At 43.7% G+C, this 18,834-nt stretch overlaps 1 protein-coding gene across 1 annotated transcript in view; it reads right to left on the bottom strand.

Moving 5' to 3' along the window:
• Positions 1 to 12,146, bottom strand: part of ABCC6 (ATP binding cassette subfamily C member 6) — a 77,248-nt gene extending 65,102 nt beyond the window's left edge. Inside the window, exons 1-6 of the mRNA XM_017871707.1 lie at positions 12,004 to 12,146; positions 10,269 to 10,451; positions 8,454 to 8,579; positions 8,186 to 8,314; positions 2,976 to 3,101; positions 796 to 857 (exon numbers count right to left, since the gene is read on the bottom strand). Coding sequence (XP_017727196.1) covers positions 796 to 857; positions 2,976 to 3,101; positions 8,186 to 8,314; positions 8,454 to 8,579; positions 10,269 to 10,451; positions 12,004 to 12,039 — 662 coding nt within the window. The 5' untranslated portion in view covers positions 12,040 to 12,146. The remainder of the gene's footprint in view (positions 1 to 795; positions 858 to 2,975; positions 3,102 to 8,185; positions 8,315 to 8,453; positions 8,580 to 10,268; positions 10,452 to 12,003) is intronic.
• Positions 12,147 to 18,834: the final 6,688 nt, after the last annotated feature.

Raw genomic sequence — 18,834 nt, 5'->3', positions numbered from 1 at the left:
AAAAAAAAAAAAAAAAAAAAAAAAAAAATTACCACTTACACTCATTATGTGCCAGGCCCTGTTCTAAGTGCTTTACGGATCTGACCTTATTTAAGCTTCACAACCCTATGAGGTAGGTGCTATTATTAATCCCATTTTGAAGGAGTGGAGACTGAGGCACAGAGAGGTTAAATAACTTGTCCAAAGCTACACAGCTAGGAAGTGGTAGGGCCAGGATTCAAATCCACGTGTCAGGTGCTACTGAGGTCTGAATGCAGTGTGGTCAGGAGGGAGCACATCCTTAAGTGCCTGGTGAGCTGGCCCAGAAAAAGCAGCTGTTTTCTCTATCTGCCTGGAACCCTCCAGAAAGTAGACACTTGCTCCTTTATCTCCTCACCCCTGGGGCTTAGAACATAGTAGGTGCTTATTAAATGTTGGTGGAATGACTCAAGTCAAGTATTGGAGACAATTCTATTACTATCAAGCACCTGCTGTGTGCAAGCACTAAGCACTTTCTGTCTCATGAAGGTTGAGTCGTCCCCATTTTACAGAGGGGAAAACTGAGACTCCGGGGGTTTGTGACATGGCCTGCTAAAAGGCAGAACCGGGATTCAAATCCAGATCTCACTCCAGTGAGTGAATGGGAACAGGATGCAGGTGGTGGACACTGAACACAAAGAAGAAAACACTAAGGCTGGGATGGAGAAAGCCTTGCTGGCCTTTGTAAGCATAGAGGAAGGGCCATGGGTGGGAATCAGAGCAGCAAATGCAGGTGGGTGAGGTACCACCCCAACCCTTCCCTGTGACTTTACTTACCCAGAAACCCACCAGAACATGGCTTTGGAGGGGAAGGATGCCCCAGCCTCTGGACAGGTGTTCTGCAACAGACAGAAATGGAGAAGGGAAGTATGTGGCAAGGGCAGGAAGATAGGGTGAACTGACTGTGTTTGTTGTTGTTGTTGTTGTTGTTGTTTTGAGACAGGGGTTCACTCTTTTGCCCAGGCTAGAGTACAATGGTGTGATCTTGGCTCACTACTACCTCTGCCTCCTGGGTTCAAGCGATTCTTCTGCCTCAGCCTTCCAAAGAGCTGGGATGACAGGTGTGCACCACCACACACAGCTAATTTTTTGTATTTCTAGTAGAGACAGGGTTTCACCATGTTGGCCAGGCTGACCTGAAACTCCTGACCTCAAGCGATCTGCCTACCTTGGCCTCCCAAAATGCTGGGATTACAGGCGTGAGCCACTGCACCCAGCCCTGACTGTGTATTTAGTACTGAAAGTACACATCAAGGTGCCCTGTCTCCTTGCCAGAGGTGCACACCAGTGAGCTTGGTGCTTCCCAACAGGCAGGGTAAAAAGAGGTTGGGCCACAGGCCTGACAATGTCCATAAGGTAAGAACTAACAGTGGCTCAGAAGAACAACTATGATTATACTGAAACCAAAACCTTGCTTTGCATCTCAGAAGCAAGGACCCTGCATAACGAAGACAATGGGATCCTTGACAATATCCCTTGGCAAATGTTGTGAAGAGAGACCTGTCATGGGATTTTGTCGGGTGCTCCAGGAAGATTACAACAGTCTGTACTCTTTACCAATAAGGCGTGAAGGTGCCCATTTCACATTTCTGCCATCACAGTTTATCAGCTTTTAAATTTTGTTGCTATTCTTGTAGGTGCAAAAAAGATTTCTATGATAGTTTTAATTATTCTCAAGCCTTCGAGCAATTTTTTTTTTCTTTTTTTTGAGACAGGGTCTCCCTCTGTCACCCAGGTTGGAGTGCAGTGGTGCAGTCATAGCTCACTGCAGCCTTTGTCTCTTGGACTCAAGCAATCCTCCTGTTTCAGCCTCCACAGAGCTGCTCTATGGGACTCTACAGAACTACTCTGTAGTGGGACTACAGCCATGTACCACCACACTTGGTTATTTTTAAAAAACTTTTTGTAGAGATGGGGTCTCACTGCATTACGTAGTCTGATCTAGAACACATGGGCACAAACAATCATCCTTCCTCAGCATCCCAAAGTGTTGAGATTACAGGTGTGATCTACTGCATCCAGCCCGTTTGAACATCTATTTATATCATGTCAGATCAGTCTCTTCCTCAAAAGAATTGTTTCTTAGTTTTACAAACTGCTTCAATGTTACCTATTATAAATCTCTCATGAACTTCTCCTACAGAGCACGCACCCCAGGGGTAATTTTCTGTTTTCTCCTTCTTTTTTTTTTTAAGGTGGAGTTTTGCTCTTTGTCACCCAGGCTGGAGTGCAATGGGACAAGCTCGGCTCACTGCAACCTCCACATCCTGGGTTCAAGGGATTCTCCTGCCTCAGCCTCCCGAGTAGTTGGGATTACAGGCGTGCGCCACCATGCCTGGCTAATTTTTGTAATTTTAGTAGAGACGGGGCTATACCCTGTTGGCCAGGCTGATTTTGAACTCTCGACCTCAAGTGATCCACCTGCCTTGGCCTCCCAAAGTGTTGGGATTACAGGCATGAGCCACTGTGCCCAGCCAATTTTCAACTTATTTGTTTAATTATGTGACCAACGTCTGGTTCCCTTACTTGACCAGTAGCTACATGAGAACAGAAACTCTATCTGCTTGTTCACCACAGATCCTTAAGTCCTTGCTAGGGCATAGAGGGGGATTGGCAAACTATGACCAAATCTGGCCTACTGCCGTTTCTGCAAATAAAATTTTATTGCAACACAGCAGAATATTTTATTGCAACAGAATATTTGTTGACATATTCTGCTTTTGTGTTCAATGGCAGAGTTGAGTGGTTGTCACCGAAATCACTGTATGACTCACAGAGTCTAAAATATTTTCTCTTGGCCCACACAGAAAAAGTCTGCCAACTGTGGCACCAAGTAGAAATGCAATACACATTTTGCTGAATGGCTAAATGAATAAAAAATTAGAGACTTTTGGTCACTTGGGCGAGACTGAGACCTCAAAGTGGAATAGGAATGAGGTTGGAACTTGGTGACTTACAGACTGCTGGGGGTCTTCAGGGAAGAAGGGGGGTTGATCCGCCAAGCAGGAAAGCACAAACTGTGCCACCACCAGAGACAGGCATAGGTAGGTGGACAGGTGGCGGACAGGGTCACTCTGGAAGCCCTGTGGGAGGGAAAGCAGAAGGTAAGGAATGGAGGCAGAGGAGTGTGTTCAGAGGAGAGAAAAGGTTTCTGATGCTGAGGTCAGTATCCATGCTGGGGTCCAGGGCAAGAGTATTTGAAAGCCAGAGCCCTGGCATTCCTAGTGGTTCTAATTTTCTCTTCTTCTTCTTCTTTTTTTTTTTTTTTTTTTAAGACAAAGTCTCACTCTGTCGCCCAGGCTGAAGTGCAGTGGCGTGATCTCGGCTCCCTGCAACCTCTGCCTCCTGGGTTCAAGTGATTATCCTGCTTCTGCCTCTTGAGCAGTTGGGATTACAGGTGCCTACCACCATGCCTGACTAATTTTTTAAAAATATTTTTAGTAGAGATGGGGTTTTGCCATGTTGGTCAGGCTGGCCTCAGACTCCTGACCTCAAGTGATCTGCCCGCCTTGGCCTCCCAAAGTGTTGGGATTACAGGTGTGAGCCACCATGCCCAGCAGGTCCTAATTTTCAAATACCCAATTTATGATATTCTGTTTGTACAAATGGTGGGCCAGGGCTGTGTCTGGGGGTTTGTCCTTAGCCACGTGATGACTGGCCACAGCTGCTGGGACAATGAGATGAAGAAACACTTTACCTTCTTTGTGCCACAAAGGAAATCCTTTCTCCATTCCACCCTCTACCCCAGTCTTCAACCCTGCTCCCCCTTGGCCAGTGTTCTCTGGTGTGCAGAGACGGGAGCTGGTTTTATTGAGCACTGGCTCTGCCCTGGGCACATGCAGCATTCTTGCCATACACAGTCTCATCAGCTGGGGTTTACTTGCTTCCTTGACTCATGGGGAAACCAAGGCTCAGAGAAGTGACAGCACCTTGTTCAGGGACACGCAGATGATCTGGTCCAAAATTGCGATGCTCCTGCTGCCACGCCACAATGATTTTTGCATCTGCTGCCCTGTCATCTGGTCAGAAACACCCTAATTTTCTTTCTTTTTTTTAATTTAAAAAAATTTTAAAATTTACATATATGTGTGTGTGTATATATATGTGTGTATATATGTATACGTATATATACACACATATATACTTTTTTTTTTGGAGACAGAGTCTTGCTCTGTCACCCAGGCTGGAGTGCAGTGGCACGATCTTGGCTCACTGCAGCCTCTGCCTCCTGGGTTCAAGCAATTCTCCTGCCTCAGCCTCCCGAGTAGCTAGGATTACAGGCATGTGCCATGACCCCTGGCTGATTTTTGTATTTTAGTAGAGATGGAGTTTTACCATGTAGGCCTCAGGTGATCCACCTGCCTCGACCTCCCAAAGTGCTGGGATTACAGGTGTGGGATCACGCCCAGCCTGATATATATATTTCTGGGTGACGTGAGATGTTTTGATACAGGCACGCAATGCATAATAATCACATCAGGGTAAATGAGGTCTCCATCCCCTCAAGCATTTATCCTTTCTGTTATAAACAATCGATTTTACTCTTTTAGTTATTTTATTTTTTAGTCTATTATTGAGTTGGAGTCTCACTCTGTTGCCCAGGCTGGAGTTCAGTGGCTTAATTTTGGCTCACTGCAACCTCCGTCTCCTGGGTTCAAGCGATTCTCCTGCCTCAGTCTTCTGAGTATCTGAGCTTACAGGTGTGCACCACCACGCCTGGCTAATTTTTTTTGTATTTTTAGTAGAGACGGGGTTTCACCATGTTACCCAGGCTGGTCTTGAACTCCTGACCTCAGATGATCCTTCTGCTTCGGCTTTCCAAACTGCTGGAAAAAGTGCTCCACAGGTGTGAGCCACTGTGTCCAGACTCTTTTAGTTATTTTTAAATGAACAATTAAATTATTATTGACTATAGTCACCCTGTTGTGCCATCAAATAGGTATTATTCTTTCTATTTTTTGTACCCATTAACCATTCCCATGTCCCCCACGCACTATCCTTCCTAGCCCCTAGTAACCTTCCGTCTACTCTGTATATTCATGAGTTAAATTGTTTTAATTTTTAGCTTTCAGAAATAAGTGAGAACACGTAAAGTTTGTCTTTCTGTGCCTGGCTTATTTCACTTAACATCCATGTTGTTGAAAATGACAATACCTCATTCTTGTAGCTGCTTAGTATTCCATTGTGTTTTTACACCACATTTTCTTTATCAATTCACCTGTTGATGGACACTTAAGGTGCTTCCAAATCTTGGTTATTGTGAACGGTGCTGTAATAATCATACAGAGATATCTTCCATATACTGATTTTTCTTTCTTCCTAAGTCTTTTTGCTTGTGTTCAGGCATGTGATTTGTGCAGAACTGACTCTACTCCAAGGCTGAGTGGGTGATTGAGGCTTGGCCAATGAATACATTCTAGTCTTTTGGCTACCATGGCTGGGTTAGGAATGCATATAGCATCCCATGCTGGGTACTTGAGAGCTGGAACCACTGGGAGATTCTGCCGGGTTTGCTACGTGGTAGAACATAAGTCTGAAGGTATTGGTGGCTCTTCTTGCCCCTCCATTGGAGAATCAAGCTAACATGGCAAAGCTAAGAGGCAGAAGTGGAGATCTGGTACCTGGTCCCAGGCCTGGATCATTCATGCCTGGGAGATCCCATGGGTATGAGCTAATAAATACAGGAGCTAATAACCCCCCTGACCTTCCCTTTTCCTTAAGCTAGTGTGAACTGAGTTTTTATGGCTTTAAATCAGATCCCTAGTTTCAAATCACAATTCCTCTACTGGATTTTATACTCTTCTAGTTTTTTGGGTTTTTTGTTTGTTTGTTTTTTTTTTTTTTCCAGATAGCACACAACTGGATATTCCAATGACAATATGGCCCATCTTCCCTAAACTACCACTGTTTTCCCCACTGTTTCTCTCAGAAAGTTTGTTCTGAATTTGCCTGAGATGAACTTGGGCTCTGCACTCCCAAGCTTTGTGGCCCTGAGGCTGTCATTCCCTTCTCCTAGCCTTAGTCTCCCTTGTCTTTAAAATGGGACGGCTAGAATCCATCACTGGCTGGGCACATTGGCTCAAGCCTATAGTCCCAGCACTTTGGGAGGCTTAGGTGGGAAGATCACTTGAGCCTAGGAGTTTGAGACCAGCCTTGGGAACATAATGAGACTTTGTTTCTATTAAAAATAAAAAAGAAAAGAAAAAAGAAAAAAGAATCCATCACTGTGAACTATTGTGAGAATCCAATGAGGATAGCTGTGTAAGTGCCTGCCACAGTGCCTGCACATGGTTGGAACCCCGGAGTGTAAATGGTCCCAGTACTATTGTTTCTATGCTGTGTCCCAAAAACCTGACTTATGTCAACTGTGGGAGCCCAGCCTTTCAGAAATTACTGAATACCCTGTGGAATTTCCCCTTAGTTACAAAGGTTGCTCTTTTAAAAACTCTGTCCTCGGTCAGGCGCTGTGGCTCACGCCTGTAATCCCAGCATTTTGGGAGGCTAAGGTGGGTGAGTCACTTGAGGTCAGGCATTTGAGACGAGCCTGGCCAACATGGTGAAACCCTGTCTCTACTAAAACTGCAAAAATTAGCTGGGCGTGGTGGCACATGCTTGTAATCCCAGCTACTCGGGAGGCTGAGGCATGAGAATCGATTGAACCCAGGAGGCGGAGGTTGCAGTGAGCCAAGATCGTGCCACTGCACTCCAGCCTGGGCGACAGAGCAAGACTCTGTCTCAGAATAAACAAACGAAAAATAAAAACCCTGTCCTTAAAGACAGGATGATGCTTCTCTACTTTCTCCTTTAGGGGCAGGATGGAGTAACCACTGGACTCAAGAAATGATCTGTGAGTCCAGACGTGGTGGCTCATGCCTATAATCCCAGCACTTTAGGAGGCTGAGGTCAGAGAATTGCTTGAGTCCAGGAGTTCAAGATCAGCCTGGGCAACAGAGCATGATATTGTCTCCACAAAAATACAATAATAAAGTAAAATATCTGAAACCTGCTGCCGCCTGATCATTGGTGTTAAGACAACCCCCTCTCCCAGAAGCCTTGGCTAAGCACTCTGTCGAGGCCACTGCTCCTCAGTAGGTGGGTGACTTTGTCCTCACCCCCAGGAGCACTTGGTAATATCGCGAGACATTTTGAGTTACTGCAATTGGATGATATGCTACTGGCATCTATCGGCGGAAGCCAGGGATGCTGTTTCACACTCTACAGCAAACAGGACAACCCTGTCCTCCCAGCAAAGACTTATCTGGCCACAACGTTACTAAAGCTGAGGTTGAGAGAAGTTGGTCTAGACTACATGTTTTTCTCTTTGCGGAGAAAATGACCCATCATGTCTCCCTAATATAGAAACGCTGCTTCTGGCCGGACACAGTGGCTCATGCCTGTAATCCCAACATTTTGGGAGGCCAAGGCGGGTGGATCACTTGAGGTCAGGATCACTTGAGGTCAGGAGTTCGAGACCAGCCTGGCCAACATAGTGAAACCTCGTCTCTGCTAAAAATACAAAAATTAGCCAGGTGTAGTGGCACGCACCTGTAATCCCAGCTACACAGGAAGCTGAGGCAGGAGAATCGCTTGAACCCGAGAGGCAGAAATTGCAGTGAGCCAAGATCATGCCACTTCACTCCAGCCTGGGCGATAGAGAGAGCCTCTCAAAAAAAAAAAAAAAAAAAAAAAAAAAAGGCTGCTTCCCAGATTGAGCAACAGAAATATGAGTGGGTGTGCAGAATGAGTGTGTAAATAAAGATGTATAGGAACGTGGGGAGGGTGAATCTATGAGATGAGGGGAAATGTGCACATAGAAGTATGTGTGCACACAGGTGTGTCTGTGCCCTGTGCCCAGGTTGTGTGTGTGTGCATGCATGCATGTGCTTGTGTGATGTATGAATCAGTTCATATAAGTGTGTGCGTCATGTGCAAGTGGCACGTGTGATGTGGGTATGTAAGACAGGAAATTGTGTTGATAAGAAATGTATGGGATGGTGGGTACTTACAGTTGTGGGAGTGGATTTTGTGTCTCTAGAGTGTAAGTCACTGGCTTATGTGTGTCACTGTGTAGAGAATAAGTCATATGTGGAAACGGGAGGAGGAAAGATGGGACCCAAGGCCAGAGCCACCATTTTGGTTTCCCGGGGTGGCCCACACCCCCACTTACCGCTCCGGAGGCCTGCTGGGCAGCGCTGGTAGCTGGTAAGACAAAGCAGAGAAGCCAGTACCCAAACAGCACTCCAGATGACTGGACTCCCTTTTTCCTCTCAGTGTGAATCAGGAACACTGCGAAGCTCTGGACGGGAAAGTCAGAGCAGGCCGCTTAGGGGAGGGTGGAGGCTGAGGGGAGCCTCTTCTCTTCCCCTCGCTCTTCACTGTGGCAGGCAAAGCAGCAGCTGGGAGCAAGCCAGGCTCCAGACAGAAGGCATCATTACCATCGTGGTGAGCCAGACGGTAGGGTGAATGAGGAATTCCGGGGCCTCAGACGTTCCTTGTTGGATTTTCCAAAGAGCGACAGCCACACTGGAGGTACACAGGACTATGAGGGCAAACCCAAGTACCTGAGGGTACAGGCTTAGATAAGCTTGGGGGGCAATAAGAGAGGTCACAGCAAACGGGTGGGCGACCCCATGTCCAACTGGGAGCTGGTTCTGCAACATCCTGGCTGGGGCCCTGTAACAAACCAGTATCACCAGCTAGCAATGTGCCAACGTGAACGATGTGTAAAGGGCATTGCAGATCGGTCCTGATCTGTAATTGTCATATAAATAATGTACAGCAAGGGCTTGAGCCAGTCGAGTGTTTTCCGAAATGCAGGAAGTGCTCCAATCAAGCACATGTCAGATGACTTTGGGTGTGAAGAAACAGCAGGAAATGAAATGTACTCACCAGGTAAAAAACTATCCTCTCTCCAAGTCATTTTCAATCCCTGCTATGAAATCAAGGAGTCAGTAAGTCTCTAGGGTCTCTCTAATATATATTGGTTTCTCTATTGAATAAAAGAAAGGAAGAAAATGAGAGAACATGTACACACCAGAGAGAAGGCCAGAGCTAAGGCATATTGGAGGAACTGCTCAAAGAACCTCAGTTTAAAGCAGAAGTTGGCAAACTATCAATCAAAGAAAAATAAAAAGCATATGTCATGACAGGTGAAAATTACATGGAATCCAAATTTCAGTGACTACAAATAAAGTTTTATTGAAACACAGTCGGCCGGGGGTGATGGCTCGTACCTGTAATCCCAGCACTTTGGGAGGCCAAGGCAGGCAGATCACCTGAGGTCAGGAGTTGGAGACCAGCCTGGCCAACATGGCGAAACTCTGTTTCTACTAAAAATACAAAAAAAAAAGCGAGGTATGGTGGTGGGCACCTGTAATCCCAGCTACTTGGGAAGCTGAGGCAGGAGAATCACTTGAACCTAGGAGGCGGACATTGCAGTGAGCTGACATCACACCATTGCACTCTAGCCTGGGTGACAAGAGCAAAACTGCATTTCAGAAAAAAAAAAAGAAGTAACACAGTCATGACTATTGTCTATGGTTATGACTATTGCATTCATTCTGGAATGGCAGAGTTCAGTGTTCGGAAGGAAGATTATCTGGCTCACAAAGTCTCAAATACTATGTACTGCTTGGCTCTTTAAGTTTGCCAACCCTTGGGTTGTTGGTGGGTGATTATGCAAAAATTGACACAATGGCAGAAGAATGAATGAACTCTGAAGAACATTCTTTAGAAGCCTACAAGAATGGAGTAGAAGAGGATGGATGAGCAGAAAGGCTCACACTTGGAATGCCAGTGTTTATTTAACACACTAAATACATATCACATATAAAAATTGTCCTATCATACAGCCAGTGGGGAACATAAAAATAAATGCATAACTTTTTAAAAGGTTCATCCCAATGTGGCCCTAAAATTACCTTGTGTACCCAAGAGTCTACATGGTATGTTTTGGAAAATGCCAGGTTATGGTAGTTATAAACTGTCCGGGAACATGGGAGTGTATGTATGTGTTTGTGCATGTATGTGTTTTTGCATGCATGTATTTTCGGAATTACAAAATCTGTTTGGGAGAACCATGTTCCACCGAGTTGACCTCTGTAACCTCTCTAATATTGCTCTGTTTGATTAACAGATTCCCTTCTACACCCTGATAGGAGGAGTCTGCTTTAAGACTTCACCAGGTTCCAGCCTCTCCCCTGCCTCCCCCCACCATTGCCTGGTTCCAGGCTCCCAGGGATGGCAGCTACCATCTTGGCTTTGAAGAGTGGGGACATCCGGAGGTAGCCCCGGCCATGGTGGTGGATGAAGAGGAGGTAGATGGGACCAAGGACCCAGAGGTACATGGGGGGCACCCAGACCCCTGCTGTTCTCAGGAAACACAGGCTCAGCAGGCTGGTGGCAGCAGGTTCAGGCTCTGTCTGGTTCCAGACCTGAGGGAACACCAGGAGGCCCCTTAGGATGGTATAAGGCAGGGGTACCCAACTCACCTGCCCGGGGGCCCAGGCAATTTTTTGAATCTTTAACATTTATACAAAAATGTGCCAAGCACTCTTTGGAATACCTAATAATTCTCAACTCCTTTCATCCTGACATTAACCCTAGGTAGATGCAATTATCATATTGATTTACAGGTGAAGAAGCCGAGGACCAGAAAGGTTGAGTAACTTGGCTGACTTTACCCAGCTGAGGAGTGGAAGGACTGGTATTTGAACCCAGGGAACTGGGCCATGTGGTCTAGGAGACCTGAGCTCCATAATCATTGCTAGGCACAGACCATCAGTTAATCCTTATAACAACTCCAGCACATAGGCAGTACTGTCCCCATTTCAGAGACCAGCAGACCGAGGCACCAATCGGGGAACTGCCTCCCTCAGGGCCACATAAATGGGAAGTAGCAGAGCTGACTCTGACCCAGGCTTATCTGACCCCAAATCTTGTTCGACTGGTGGTCTTGATGTGTGATTTATTTTTATTTTTTATTAATTAATTTATGTTTTAGAGACAGGGTCTCACTCTGTTGCCCAGGCTGAAGTGGCACAACCAAAGCTCACCAAAGCTTTGAACTCCTGCCTCAAGCAATCCTCCAACCTCGGCCTCCCAGAGTGCTGGGATTACAGGCATAAGCTGCCTCACCAGGCCTGGCTATATATATATATTTTTATGTTTTGTAGAGATGGGGAGTCTTTCAATGTTGCCCGTGCTGGTCTCGAACTCCTGGCCTCAAGCAATCCTCCTGCCTCAGCCTCCTAGGTACTGGGATTACAGGCAAGAGCCACTGGCCCAGCTTAATGTGTTATTTTCATATCAGCAGGTCTGCTGGTCCTATCTAACCCTAGAACAAATTTGAAGTTTAGTGGACATGGCCTCTTCAATTCTCTCTCCCCTGTCTTTTTACTCCCCCTGGTTTCACAACTTACTGGCTGTGCAAACTTTAACCTCTCTGTGTCTCAGTTTCCTTCCCTGCAGAAGGTGAATAATGAGACTCTATGAGTTGTATTAAATGGATTAATAGCAGCAAAGTTCATAGCAGCATGGCACAAGGTTGGGCACAAGGCTAGGCACAGAGGAAGCCCTCAGTTCATACCAACTTATCCCTTCATCTCCCTGGCCCTCGAAATGCTGGCAGTTTGCAACCCCCACCCTCACCCCATGAACTCCACTCTCTGGAGTCCTTTGCTAAGAGCAATGGAGAAAGAAACCAGAGAGGTAAGGCTCTCTGGGGGTAGGAGGGCTCGGAGCACCCACTAGCTTTATGCAAATAAGGGTCAAAGCCCCTAGTAGCTGGGAGGTCTGGTGGCCCCTTAGAGCTGGGCTGTCGGGGGCGCTGGGTTGGTTAAAGGAGTCCAACCCGCTGCAGTGAGGGGTGCTGGAGTAAGTCTCCTCGCTTCCCGGGTCCAGGAATCCCTAGTATCGCAGCCCGAGAGCGCTGCAGCCAAACCAAGCCTGGAAAAGGAGAGGGGGGCGCGATGGGGGGGCACTCACCCCCTGCCCCGCACAGGGCTCAGCAGGCGCGGCCATCGGCGCCTTCTGTCGTCGTGGGTCCCAGCGTCTGTCTGCCGCTAAGTCTCTGGGCAGACTGCTCCGCCTCGCTCCTGCCAGGGAAGGGGCGGGGCTGGGCTGGTCCGGCTGGGATTCGAGCTCTGGGATCGGGAGGCGCCGGGCAAGGTCCAGATGCGTGGTGGGGGTGAGGTCACGGGAGGTGAAAACAGGCGAGGTGGGGGAGGGAGGAGCGGAGGAGAGAGGCGCTCGGGGAGCTGGGACAGGCACCGGGTTGGGGGGTCCCGGAACCCCTGAAATTTCAGTGACATCTCCATAGTTCCCTCTTCCCCCTGCAACAAGAATCACTCCAAACTTCCCAAACACTTTGGACCCAGCAATTTCCAGGAGTTCATCCCAATGAGAGAACCGAAAGGTGTGCACACGTTAGTAACAAGGAGGCCTGGTGACCGCCTAAGCTTCCAATCGCGGGGACCACTGGGTCAAGGCGAAGAGGATGGAGACCACGTCACAGTCACCTCACTGCTGGAATGGAGGGTGGTAGGGAGAACTTAGAAGATTATGCAATGGGCTGGCAGGGCTGTACCCGGTCGCCCTGGTAAGCAGAGACTCAAGAAACCTCTGGGGTCCTGTTTTCGGGTCGTGTGATCCCAGGAGTGCACGTGGGCCCCTTGGGTGTCTGAATAGAGAGGCACGGGAGGGAGGGCCGCACTCCTGCAGTCTCACTCTGCTGGTGTAGCGGGCAGCTGCCAACTCCCACCCACCCTGCACCAGGGGCTCCTGAGTCGGCAGATGAAGCATTTTATAAATTCTATTTTAAATACGTTTTTTAAACTTTTCAGATCTTTGTCTTCATTTCAGTCCCTGCGCCTCTGCCTCTTGCTGTGGCCGCTTATTTAACACTGGGGGGTTACGCTCTGCTAAGTCCCAGGGGGAGACTGTTCCTAATATCTGAGGGAGACATTACTCCGAATAACACGCTGGGTGAACACCACCTGTGTACAGCCTCTGATATGATTCGTAATATCCAAGGGAGATACTGTCCTAATATCCCAGTGGGTGAACACCATGTGTGTAAACCCTGTGATATTACTCGAAATATCCGAGGGAGATATTACTCCTAATATCACAGTGGGTGTACATCCTGTGATATTATTCGTAATATCCGAAGGAGATTTTACTCCTGATATCACAGTGGGAGTACACACTGTGATATTATTTGTAATATCCAAGGGGGATTTTACTCCTGATATCACAGTGGGTGTACACCCTGTGATATTATTCATCATATGCTACAGATATATTACTCCAAATCTCACAGTGGGTGTACACGCTGTCATATTATTTGTAATATCCTAGGGATATATTACTCCTAATATCACAGTGGGTGTACACCCTGTGATATTATTCATAATATCCTAGAAAGATAATACTTTTAATATCACAGTGGGTGTACACCCTGTGATATTATTCGTGATATCATATGGAGATATTACTCCTAATATCACGATGTACACCCTGTGATATTATTTGTAATATCCTAGGGAGATATAACTCCTAATATCACGGAGGGAGTACACTGTGCAATATTATTCGTAATATCCTAGAAAAATAATACTTTTACTATCACAGTGGGCATACACTCTGTGATAATATTCATAATATCCTAGGGAGATACAACTCCTAATATCACAGTAAGTGTACACTATGTGATATTATTCATAATATCATAGGGAGCTATTACTTTTAATTTCACAGTGGGTGTGCACCCTATGATATTATTTGTAATATCCTAGAAAGGTATCACTCCTAATATCACAGTGGCTGTACACACTGCGATATTATTCATAATATTCTAGGGAGATACCACTCCTAATCTCACAGTGGGTGTACACCTTGTGATACTATTTTTAATGTCCTAGAAAGATATTACTTTTAACATCACAGTGGGTGTGCAGCCTGTGATATGATTCGAAATATCCTAGGGCGATATTACTCATAACATCATAGTGAGTGTATACCTGTGATATGATTTGTAATATTTTAGGGAAAAAATCTCCAAATATCACAGTGGGTGTAAACTCTGTGATATTATTTGTAATATCCTAGTGAGATATTGCTCCTAAAATCACAGTGGGTGTACATAACGTGTGTACACCTTGTGATATTATTCATAATTTCCTAGGGAGATATTACTCCTAATATCACAGTGGGTGTACAGCCTGTGATATCATTTGTAAATTTCTAGGGAGATGTTAATTCTAATATCACAGTGGGTGTACACGCTGTCATATCATTCATAATATCCTTGGGAAATATCACTCCTAATATCACAGTGAATGTATACCCTGTGACATTATTCATAATATCTGAGGGAGATATTACTTCTAACATCACACTGGGTGTACACCCTGTGATATTATTCGTAATAACCGAGGGAGATATTACTTTTAATATCAGAGTAGTTGTACACTGTGTGATGTTATTCATAATATTCAAGGGAGATATTACTCCTAATATCACAGAGGGTGTACACCCTGTGATATTATTCATAATATCCTAGAGAAATATTACTCCTAATTTCACAGTGGGTGTACACTCTGTGATAACATTTGTAATATCCCAGGATGATGTGACTCCTAATATCACAGTGAGTGTACACCATGTGTGTAAACCCTGAGATATTATATTTAATATACTAGAAAGATATTACTCCTAATATCACAGTGGATGTACATGTGTGTACATCCACTGTGATATTATTCATAATATCTTAGGGAGATATTATGCTAACAACAGAGTAGATGTACACCATGTGTGTAAACCCATTGTGATATTATTCATAATATCCTAGGAAGCTATTACTCCTAATATCCCAGTGAGTGTATACCCTGTGATATTATTCATAATATCCTAGGGAGCTATTACCCCAATATCACAGCGGGTGTACACTCTCTGATATTATTTGTAATATCCTAGGGAGTTATTACTCCTAATATCACAGTGGGAATACATCCTGTGATGCTATTTGTAAAATCCTCAGAAACTGTTACTCCTAATATCCCAGTGAATGTACACCCTGTGATATTATTCATAATATCCTAGGGAGCTATTACCCCAATATCACAGCGGGTATACACTCTCTGATATTATTTGTAATATCCTAGGGAGTTATATACTTCTAATATCACAGTGGGAATATATCCTGTGACACTATTTGTAAAATCCTCAGAAACTGTTACTCCTAATATCACAGTGAGTGTACACCCTGCTGTTATTCAAAATATCCTGGGAGCTATTACTCCTAATGTCACAGCAGATGTAAACCCTTTGATGTTATTTGTAATACCCTAGGTACCTATTACTCCTAATATCACAGTGGTTGTACACCCTGCAATGTTATTTGTAACAATCTAAGAGGCTATTACTCCTAATATCACATTAGGTGTACTTCCTGCGATGTCATTTTTAATATCCTAGAGAGTGATTACTCCTAATATCACAGTGAGTTTGCACCCTTTGATGTTATTCATAATATTCTAGAGAGCCATTACTCCTAATATCAGAGTCAGTGTACAACATGTGATGTTATTCGTAATGCCCTAGGGAGCTATTACTCCTAATTTCACTGTGGGTGTGCACTCTGTGATGTTATTCGTAATAACCTAGAAAGCGGTTACCCCTAATATCACTGTGAGTGTACACTCTATGATGTTATTCATAATATCTTAGGGAGTTATTACTCTTAATATCACAGTGGGTGTACACCCTGTGATGTTATTCATAATATCTTAGGGAGTTATTACTGTTAATATCACAGTGGATGTACACCCTGTGATGTTATTTCTAATATCCTAGGGAGCGATTACTCCTAATATCACAGTGAATGTACACCCTGTGATGTTATACATAATATCCTCAGGAGTTATTACTCCAAATGTCACAGTGGGTGTACACCCTGTGATGATATTCTTAATATCCTAGGAAGCTATTTCTCCTAATATCAGAGTGGGTGTACATGCTGTGATGTTATTTGCAATATCATAGAAAGATACTACTCCTAATATCACCATGGGTGTACACACTGTGATTTTATTCATAATATCTTAAGGAGATAATTACTCCCAGTATCACAGTGGGTGTACACTCTATGATGTTATTCATGATATCCTAAAGAGATATTACCCATAGTATCACTGTGGGTGTAAACTCTGTGATATTATTCATAATATCCTGGGGAGATATTACTCCTACTATCACATACGGTGTACTCTCTGTGATATTATTAAAAATACCTTAGAGAGATATAATTTTAATTTCAAAGTGGGTGTACACCCTGTGATTTTATTCGTAATATCTTAGGAAAGTATTACTTCTAATATTGCAGTGTGTGGACACCTTGTTATATTATTTGTAGTATACTAGGGAGATATTACTGCTAATATCACAGTGAAAGTACACCCCGTGATATTATTAGTAATATCCTAGAAAAAATTATTTTTAATATGACAGTGGGTGTACACCCTTCAATATTATTTGTAATATTCTATGGAGATATAACTACTAATATGACAGTGGGTGTACATACTGTGATATTGTATGTACTTTCCTAGGGAGATATTACTCATAATATCTTAGTGGGTGTACATCCTCTGATATTATTCGTAATATTCTCGGTAGGTAATACTCCTATTATTCACAGTGGGTCTACACCCGCTAATGTTATTCATAGTATCCCAGGGAGCTATTTCTCCTAATATCCCTGTGGGTGTACACCCTGAGAAGTTACTCGTAATGTCCTAGGAAGTTATTACTCCTAATATCACAGTGGGGTACACAGTGGGTGTAGTATTCTAGGAAAATATTACTCCTAATATCACCGTGAATTTACATCCTGTGATATTATTCGTAATATCCTAGAAAGATATTACTTTTAATATCACAGAGAGTCTACACCCTGTAATTATTCATAATATCCTAGGAAGATATTACTCATAATATCACAGTGGGTGTACACCCTGTGATGTTATTCGTAATTTTCTAGTGAGATATAACTTTAAATGTCACAGTGGGTGTAAAGCCTGTAATACTATTCGTAATATCCTAGGGAGATATTACTCCTAATATAACAGTGGGTGTACACCCTGTGATATTATTTGTAGTATCCTAGACAGATGTTATTCCTAATATCACAGTGAGTGTGCACAGTGTGATATTATTTGTAACATTTTAGGGAGATATTAATATACAGTGGGTGTACACTCTGTGATTCATTCGAAATATCCTAAGGAGATATTACTTCTAACATCACAGTGGGTGTACAACATGTGTGGACAATCTTTGACATTATTCACAATATCCTACAGAGATATTACTACTATATCACTATGAGTGTACACCCTGTGATGTTATTCGTAATTTTCTAGTGAGATATAACTTTAAATGTCACAGTGGGTGTAAAGCCTGTAATACTATTCGTAATATCCTAGGGAGATATTACTCCTAATATAACAGTGGGTGTACACCCTGTGATATTATTCATAATATCCTAGCAAGATATGACTTCTAGTATCACAGTGGACGTATACCCTATGATATTATTTGCAATATCCTGAGGAGATATCACTCCTAATATCACAGGTATNACACCCGCTAATGTTATTCATAGTATCCCAGGGAGCTATTTCTCCTAATATCCCTGTGGGTGTACACCCTGAGAAGTTACTCGTAATGTCCTAGGAAGTTATTACTCCTAATATCACAGTGGGGGTACACAGTGGGTGTAGTATTCTAGGAAAATATTACTCCTAATATCACCGTGAATTTACATCCTGTGATATTATTCGTAATATCCTAGAAAGATATTACTTTTAATATCACAGAGAGTCTACACCCTGTAATTATTCATAATATCCTAGGAAGATATTACTCATAATATCACAGTGGGTGTACACCCTGTGATGTTATTCGTAATTTTCTAGTGAGATATAACTTTAAATGTCACAGTGGGTGTAAAGCCTGTAATACTATTCGTAATATCCTAGGGAGATATTACTCCTAATATAACAGTGGGTGTACACCCTGTGATATTATTTGTAGTATCCTAGACAGATGTTATTCCTAATATCACAGTGAGTGTGCACAGTGTGATATTATTTGTAACATTTTAGGGAGATATTAATATACAGTGGGTGTACACTCTGTGATTCATTCGAAATATCCTAAGGAGATATTACTTCTAACATCACAGTGGGTGTACAACATGTGTGGACAATCTTTGACATTATTCACAATATCCTACAGAGATATTACTACTATATCACTATGAGTGTACACCCTGTGATATTATTCGTAACATCCTAGGGAGACATTACTCTTAATATTACCGTGAGTGTACACCCTGTGATATTATTCATAATATCCTAGCAAGATATGACTTCTAGTATCACAGTGGACGTATACCCTATGATATTATTTGCAATATCCTGAGGAGATATCACTCCTAATATCACAGGTATTATGAATCATATCAAGATATTATTCACCATATCTTTGGGAGACACCACTCCTTATATCACAGTGTGTGTACACCCTGTGATGTTACTCATTATAATCTAGGGAGATATCACTCCTAAAATCAAAGGTGGTGTACACCTCTGTGAATAATATTCACTCTGTGAATATTATTTGTTATATTCTGGGGAGGTATCACTCCTAATATCACAGGGGCATACATCCCTTTTGATATTACTCGTCATATTTTAGGGAGATACCACTCCCAATATCACAAGGAGCGTCATATCCTAGGGAGATATA

Source organism: Rhinopithecus bieti, unplaced genomic scaffold (genome assembly GCF_001698545.2).
Source record: "Rhinopithecus bieti isolate Rb0 unplaced genomic scaffold, ASM169854v2 scaffold_6876, whole genome shotgun sequence".
NCBI lineage: Eukaryota > Metazoa > Chordata > Mammalia > Primates > Cercopithecidae > Rhinopithecus > Rhinopithecus bieti.
The sequence above is the reverse complement of the archived record's forward strand: the minus strand, read 5'-3'. Positions and strand labels throughout refer to the sequence as shown.